The 8,559-nt window shown below is 40.8% G+C and overlaps 1 protein-coding gene across 1 annotated transcript; it reads left to right on the forward strand.

Annotated features, from left to right (window-relative positions):
• Positions 1 to 1,377: 1,377 nt before the first annotated feature.
• LOC139450829 (uncharacterized) lies at positions 1,378 to 7,655 on the forward strand. The gene is made up of 2 exons (XM_071232666.1): positions 1,378 to 1,389; positions 5,829 to 7,655. The coding sequence occupies exons 1-2, from the start codon at positions 1,378 to 1,380 to the stop codon at positions 7,653 to 7,655; spliced, it is 1,839 nt and encodes a 612-aa protein (XP_071088767.1).
• Positions 7,656 to 8,559: the final 904 nt, after the last annotated feature.

Raw genomic sequence — 8,559 nt, forward strand, 5'->3', positions numbered from 1 at the left:
TTATTCAGGTACGAGCGAATGCCCTGTATCCACTGGATGAATAGAGGGTCAAGACAAAAATGTGTTGCATGGATATCATGAGATTGTACGTGCTACACAGACAGTCCGACGAATCACCACATTGTATAAACCATGCTGCTAATGGTGCAGTTATATATGACCACAATTATGTTTTCTTGTTTCAACAAGTGTCCTATTCTCAGCGTGGTTATACTTAATTTAGACAGCAAATTGCTTCTCCGAGCACTAACTGTCCAGTAAAAGAACAGCAATCTCTGCCCTTTCGTACAAAGAGTAACACTACAAACTGATCATGATCAATATCCTCAAGTACAATCGACGGAAATGTCCGTCAATCCTCAGTGTAAATACACACGATATGAATGTATGACGACGAAACACAGTGTTATGCTGGACACATAGTCCATGCATTCTCACAGCTTCCAGTGCTTATGAATATTTCAACAGAGATTAAATCAGACATGAACTGAAAAGGACAATGGGTCCAGATCAAGTGGTTGTACAGATATCTACATAAAAAGGTGTCTGCACAGGAACCGGACGATAATGCATCGTGTTTAATGTCAGACACTTGGGACAATAGATCAGAATTAGCAGCCAAGTGAGGAATTACAGTGTACACAGGGGATACGAGTCTTGTATCGTTTTCAACCTCAACTATCTGCCTTCTACGAGGAGTATTACTTTAAATATGTCCGGTTATGACCTTTCCCAATTGTAATTGATATCCTATAACATTCATTTCATTGTGTATACACTGAATATCGTGGGCATAAGTAAAACGGCTTATGTGTTTTATCTTTTTGTCATTATCCTTGTATTGCGTTCGCATAAATCGGCTTGCGCAATAACTCTGATGGTGTTATAAGAAAACATAGCAGGTATTAATCTGGAAAATATCTTACTGCCTGCATATCTTTTTTGACTTTGAAATAAATATGATTCACACTTCGTTGCATATTAATTTCTTATGTTGCATGCAGGAAGTAGAGATGTTTTCACAACCTCAATGAAACGACATCGATGTATACATGTGTTAACATTATCGAAAGCGCAAACAAATTCGATTTAGATGAAATTTCTATCCCAAGGTCAAATCACTAAATGATGAAGAAGCATCTTTGTCTTGATATTGTGTCACATCGGAAACATTCCAAAGCACGGAAATGTTCCTTTTGTGAGAATCATTCCTGCTGTTGTACCATTCAATTACAGCCACGCTCACACTACAGAAGGTATTTTCACGCATCAAGGAGATATCAAACCCACGACAATGTCAGCTGTACAACTAAATATCGATTTTAAGAAAATATCAGCTCACCTGCACCAGTACCACTTTCGTCTGTGTGAGCCGCAATGGTGAATTGGGTACGGAACCGTACCTGCTATTCTCAATGTTATCCATATTAAAAGAAACACTCTTTGATGGCGAACTCTCTGCATTGCTCTTGTTAGAAGCTTCGGATGCAATTGAAAGTCTTGCAAGTTTTTCCTCTCTTGCTGTAAGAAGTCTTGAATTAGCTGACCTTTGAAGCACCGTTGGTGCCGATCTTCTTCTAGGAGCACCTTTGATGCTTCCAACCCTACGACGATGTTTACGGACCAGTGTACCCGCTCTTGTCAACATAGACATGACTGTTGGTAACGGTTTGGGATTTCAACTCATTCTATTGCTAGAACAGAGATGTAACTCTTAACGTCGTCGCTAGGTACACTGCAGATTGATCCGTTGTCGCTGTCGTCTCATTCCTACTCGCAGACTCACTAAGCACGTGCTATACACAATTTAACGCGCTCTCGGGGTCGACTGGGGACAGTGTGGCCACGTGATTGGTCGTCGCACAAGGGGACAAGCACCATAATCAGTAAAACAGGACACATGCCCACTTTAATTGCTCCTATTAAGCCTACTCAAAACATGTATAATCAGGCCATAATTGCCACCGACGAGTTATTAGCAAACAGAGTATACGTTTTCTGCAAAATTCAATATGACTTTCTTTCTGGAACTAGTTCTCTATGAGTAAGCACCCCCAACGCTGGATCTGTTTGCATCACACATATAGAGTTAGACGGATATAGATTTAAATGTATTCATGCATACAAAATGCATTATGGACATTCATTCTATTGTATTGCATTGAAATCGGTATTTTGATATTAGATCTGCTACTTTTCTTGTGTTCAACTACATGGGACTTCAGCCGGATTGGGTCTGGATATATCTCAGCATCTGAAACATTAATTAAGTATCTTAATTTGTAATAATGATTGCATTTTTGCTTCTGTATAACAATATATTTAGATAAATAAAAACTAACTTGCAAGGATCTCCCGTAAAGTGTAAACCATGTGATAGTATTTAAACAGCACACGCTTAATTATAATATAATTGAAATCGTACAAGGGACTCCACAATGGATTTCTTGTGATTATGGAAATGTTTTTGTTACTTTTATTTAAATCATGTTAACAAGGAAGCAACGTCCGACTGTCATCCGTGTTGTCCCCATTTGCGTTCTTTTTAACTTTTCATAACATCATTGTGGTCCTCATATTTGTCGTAGAGTGACCCGTGAATATCCGGGGTAGAATAAGGTCTTCAGCAACCCATGATTGCCGTAAAAGGCGACTTTGCTTGTCGCAAGAGGCGACTAACGGGGTCGGATGGTCAGGCTCGCTGACTTGGCTGATGCATGTCGTCGTATCCCAATTGCGTGGATTGATATCAATTGGTTAGTCACAAGATCATTTGACAATGTCAAAACTTAGCTGACATTACTACGGTTAAATATTCATGGTGGATCTAAACGTGAAACCCTTGAGGCAAGTCATACTCGTGTTGACAATGTCTCGGTCAAACTCTGCTGTTAGGCACATTATTTCACTTTAGATAAGAACTCTTTAGAATGAGAATTGCGTTACAAATCTCTTGAATTATGAATCAAAATCAACGTGTTGTATTTAATAGAGCCATGGTCTAATAACCTTTTTTCGAACACCTAGTGACATTTTTTCGAACACCTGGTGTCATCAGTGATTTAGACCCGTGAAGATCCGGGGTAGAATAGGTCTTCAGCAACCCATACTTGCCGTAAAAGGTGACTATGCTTGTCGCAAGTGGCGACTAACGGGGTTGGATGGTCAGGCTCGCTGACTTGGCTGATGCATGTCATCGTATCCCAATTGCGTGGATCGATGCTCATGTGGTCAATCACTGGATTTTCTGGTCCAGGCACGATTATTTACAGATCGCCGTCATATAGCTGGAATATTGCTGAGTGCGGCGTTAAACAACAAACACACAAATAAACAAACAAACATAGAGGCGGGTGGGCAGGCTCGGTGCATTTCATCGTGTCCCAATTGTCTGGACCGATGCTCACTAGATTCCTTGGTCAAGACACAGTGAAAATATATTTACACACGCCGTAAAATACCTGGAATATTGCTGAAAGCGGCCTTATACAGAAAAACAAACATGTAAATTTGTTGATGTTTTCTGTTTAGCACATACATGGACCATCAGCCAAACTAATGACGGGTCATGCTGCTTTTGTCTGTCGTCTCTCACATTCTGTCTGTCTGTTTGATATATGTTATGCTTAATTGTATTTCAAAATAATAACAGCTTTGAGGGTGAGACATATCCATATCCATGGTAATTCCACATGCTCGGTTAATAACCTTGCTAGCACAATAACGCTGTCAAATATGTGCGCACTGATTAACATGTGGTTGGGATTGACTATATTGGACTTCATTCAACTAATAATAGTAATAGTATATTCGCTCTAGATCTACAATGATGGTTTCTAATAACATATTTGGGAGCATGTGCAATTTGCAGATATCTATTCTGAAGGTATCGATGATAGCACAATTACATATTTAATAAAACCACTTTTAAACCTTAACCATTATACACAATGTGTGTCGTGAATTGTGAACAAAAGTATTGTTACAGTCAAAGCAAATCTCATTCAGCTGTTTTTCATTACTATTCTCATCTAAGAAGTTTGAAAGTATTTTCCTACCGATTCGTCCTTTTGATCTTTTGAGCCCGTTCTCCCTCATTGTCTGACGTGCATGTGTTCTATTGCTCTTGTGTTCATTGCTATGTTCTAATGTCTTTTATGCTCATTGTCATGTTCGAATGTTCTTCTGTCTCTACTCGTGTTATACACATGCCTTGCTCTGATGTTATTGCACTCGTGTGTCTCGTCATGCTCCTATTCATGTTCATGCTTATTTAAGTGTTCAAGCTTCCTCCTCGTCATATTCCAATGTCCCTGTGCCCTACTCGTGTTATACTCATGCCATACCCTGATGTTACTGCACACCCGTTCCTGTCAAGTGTGTCCATAGGTATGCTTTGGTGTTTTATTGCTTCTGTACGTGATCATGCTTATGTGCATTCCAATGCCTGTATTGAGCATGTTATGGTACCTTCTAAGCTTGATACGGTACTTCCCCAACTCATTCATGCATACCTAACTTAACATGGTCATCCATAGTTACCTATGTGTTTGCTTGTTCTGTTAAACTCAAGGTCATTTACTCAAGTTACTATAGAGGTTCATGCTCATTCTCACAGAAAGGGGTATCTCGTACAGCTACTGAAGCTAACGCCCATACAGCGCTGACATTGATCGCACTGTCACGGCATTACTATCTTATTGGTCGAACAATGCTGGAGCGTTTCCTGTCATCCCGGTAGTGACCATCGTGTGTAGAGCTGCTGACCTTGGTCACTCTTCTAACATCGGACATCAAGAATTGATTTATTTAATGGCGTTATTCTTGATATGCATTACGCCCTATCAGGTTCATAACCATCGATCGTAGATATTGAAAGACATGAAAAGATCCAATTTACTGAACTGAATTCATAACGAAGTGACGGACACAAAAGAGTATGGAATCTCAAAGACATATACCAGTGTGTGATTTCGTGAATAATGGTTTACGCCGCATACGCAAATTTGCAGGAAATTGCGGTGAAGATTTCCAAAAGCTTCAAAGAGTATCATTCAATGTGTCTGAATAGAATTAACAATGAAAACGTTAAATAAAATGATAATATATTTTTTAATGATATATACTTGAGTGCTTGCATAAACGCTACCATGTTGATTACTGACTGATGCAACCAGGAATTGTAATCTACTAATGGCATCATCAAGTTCGAATGCTTTATTTCAAACAGCCACTAAGTGAACTGCCAAATTACTTTGTGTCACAATGTGTTTCACTCCATGAAGTCAATAGCCGTGAATAGCTGCAATACGGTCGATGCGGCTTAAAGTAATATCAACTCACTCATTCTGTGACGTCAAGTATTGCTTAACTTCACAGTACATGTACTATTGCGACTGTTCATTTCTTGAACAACATGCGCACTTTTTATGCATTTGCTCAACCGTTTGTTTGTACATCTTCACTTTTACTTTAAGATTTAGGTTTCATCCATGTGTGAAACATATAATAAAAACTTGATGCAACATAAAAAATATATTTATTGAGAAATGGCGACGAGATGAGAACTATCTCTTTGAATTCATAGTAACAATTACGTAATTTAAACACAGCAACCTAATGTTCTTCGATAGAAGCTGAAAATGAAGACTTAAAAACAGTCTGAAGCATAATCCTTTATAATTGTCTATTACAACATTTTACATTTTACCACAGAAAATCCTTAATTAGAGTGGTGGACTGAGACACGTATATAGCCCTGGTATACGAGCTAGCATCTGGACCGGGAGCTAGCATCTGTGAGCTATCATGTGGGAACTATCATATAGAAGCTATCATCTGGGAACTATCATCTGGGAGCTACCATCTGGGAGTTTTCATCTGGGAACTATCATCAGGGAGCTACATGTAGCATCTGGAAGCTATCATCTGGGAACTATCATCTGGGAACTATCATCAGGGAGCTACATGTACCATCTGGAGCAATCATCTGGGAACTATCATCTGGGAACTATCATCAGGGAGCTACATGTACCATCTGGAAGCTATCATCTGGGAACTATCATCTGGGAACTATCATCAGGGAGCTACATGTACCATCTGGAGCAATCATCTGGGAACTATCATCTGGAGCTATCATCTGGGAACTATCATCTGGAGCTACCATCTGGGAGTTTTCATCTGGGAACTACATGTACCATCTGGAAGCTATCATCTGGGAACTATCATCTTGGAACTATCATTTGGGAACTATCATCAGGGAACTATCATCAGGGAGCTACATGTACCATCTGGAAGCTATCATCTGGGAACTATCATCTGGAGCTATAATCTGGGAGCCATCATCAGGGAGCTACATGTACCATCTGGAGCAATCATCTGGGAACTATCATCTGGGAACTATCATCAGGGAGCTACATGTACCATCTGGAGCAATCATCTGGGAACTATCATCTGGAGCTATCATCTGGGAACTATCATCAGGGAGCTACATGTACCATCTGGAAGCTATCATCTGGGAACTATCATCAGGGAGCTACATGTACCATCTGGAAGCTATCATCTGGGAACTATCATCTGGAGCTATCATCTGGGAGCTATCATCAGGGAGCTACATGTACCATCTGGAGCAATCATCTGGGAACTATCATCTGGGAACTATCATCAGGGAGCTACATGTACCATCTGGAAGCTATCATCTGGGAACTATCATCTGGGAACTATCATCAGGGAGCTACATGTACCATCTGGAGCTATCATCTGGGAACTATCATCTGGAGCTATCATCTGGGAACTATCATCAGGGAGCTACGTGTACCATCTGGAGCAATCATCTGGGAACAATCATCTGGAGCTATCATCTGGGAACTATCATCAGGGAGCTACATGTACCATCTGGAAGCTATCATCTGGGAACTATCATCTGGGAACTATCATCAGGGAGCTACATGTACCATCTGGAGCAATCATCTGGGAACTATCATCTGGAGCTATCATCTGGGAACTATCATCAGGGAGCTACATGTACCATCTTGAGCAATCATCTGGGAACAATCATCTGGAGCTATCATCTGGGAACTATCACCAGGGAGCTACATGTACCATCTGGAAGCTATCATCTGGGAACTATCATCAGGGAGCTACATGTACCATCTGGAGCAATCATCTGGGAACTATCATCTGGGAACTATCATCAGGGAACTACATGTACCATCTGGAAGCTATCATCTGGGAACTATCATCTGGGAACTATCATCAGGGAGCTACATGTACCATCTGGAGCAATCATCTGGGAACTATCACCTGGAGCTATCATCTGGGAACTATCATCAGGGAGCTACGTGTACCATCTGGAACAATTATCTGGGAACAATCATCTGGAGCTATCATCTGGGAACTATCACCAGGGAGCTACATGTACCATCTGGAGCAATCATCTGGGAACTATCATCTGGGAGCTATCATCTGGGAACTATCATAGGGGAACTATCATCGTGGAGCTGCCATCTGGGAGTTTTCATCTGGGAACAATCATCAGGGAGCTACATGTACCATCTGGAGCATTCATCTGGGAACTATCATCTGGAGCTATCATCTGGGAGCTATCATCTGGGAGCTATCATCTGGGAGCTGCCATATGGGAGCTACCATCTTAAAACTATTATCTGTGAGGTACAATCTGGGAGTTATCATCAGGGAGCTACCGTCAGGGAGCTTCTATCTGGGAGTTATCATCAGGGAGCTATATGTACCATCTGGAGCTATCATCTGGGAACTATCATCTGGAGCTATCATCTGGGAGCTATCATCTGGGAGTTATCATCAGGGAGCTATATGTAACATCTGGAGCTATCATCTGGGAACTATCATCTGGAGCTATCATTTCGGAACTATCATCTGTGAGCTACAATCTGGGAACTATCATCTGTGAGCTACCATCTGGAAGCTATCATCTAGGAGCTACCCTCTGTGATCATACTAATCTCAAACCATGCATGACAAAAGGTTGACATGCAAACATTGACCTAGCCGCCAAAGACAGATTACAAACGACATTGTCCACATGTCATACCTGACAGTTTTCGTTCCAGGCGATCAGCCATCCAAGCACTGTGTTGTGCTTAACGAAATTGTCACCCGATATCAATTCACTCGCCTTTTACAAACCCGGAAGTGGAAGTGGAGAATAAATTACCTCGGGTATATCACGTGTACTGAAGACACAGGTGTATACAATACATGTCTTGTCTCGGATTGCATTCCACTAACGCCTTCAAAAGATCATATATCTTTTATTTGTACTCACAACATATCATTCAATGCCAGGTCACATTACACATTATCTATTTATGCCTCTATGGACAATTTATAGACGTTCTGCCCCTGAACAGACTAGTCTGGTACTTGTAAGTGCGGTCTCATGACCGCAAACGAGTCTTATTAAGGGTACTGTTTCTTTCTTAGGTATTACGTTATAACATTGAAACCTCACGCGAAACATGACTCCAATTAGGAAAGTATTTAGGTTTGGAATTGCCAGACTGTGGAAATGCTTACCGG

The sequence above is a fragment of the Haliotis cracherodii genome, unplaced genomic scaffold, assembly GCF_022045235.1.
Source record: "Haliotis cracherodii isolate W230 unplaced genomic scaffold, xgHalCrac1.p SCAF_8, whole genome shotgun sequence".
Classification (NCBI taxonomy): Eukaryota; Metazoa; Mollusca; class Gastropoda; order Lepetellida; family Haliotidae; genus Haliotis; species Haliotis cracherodii.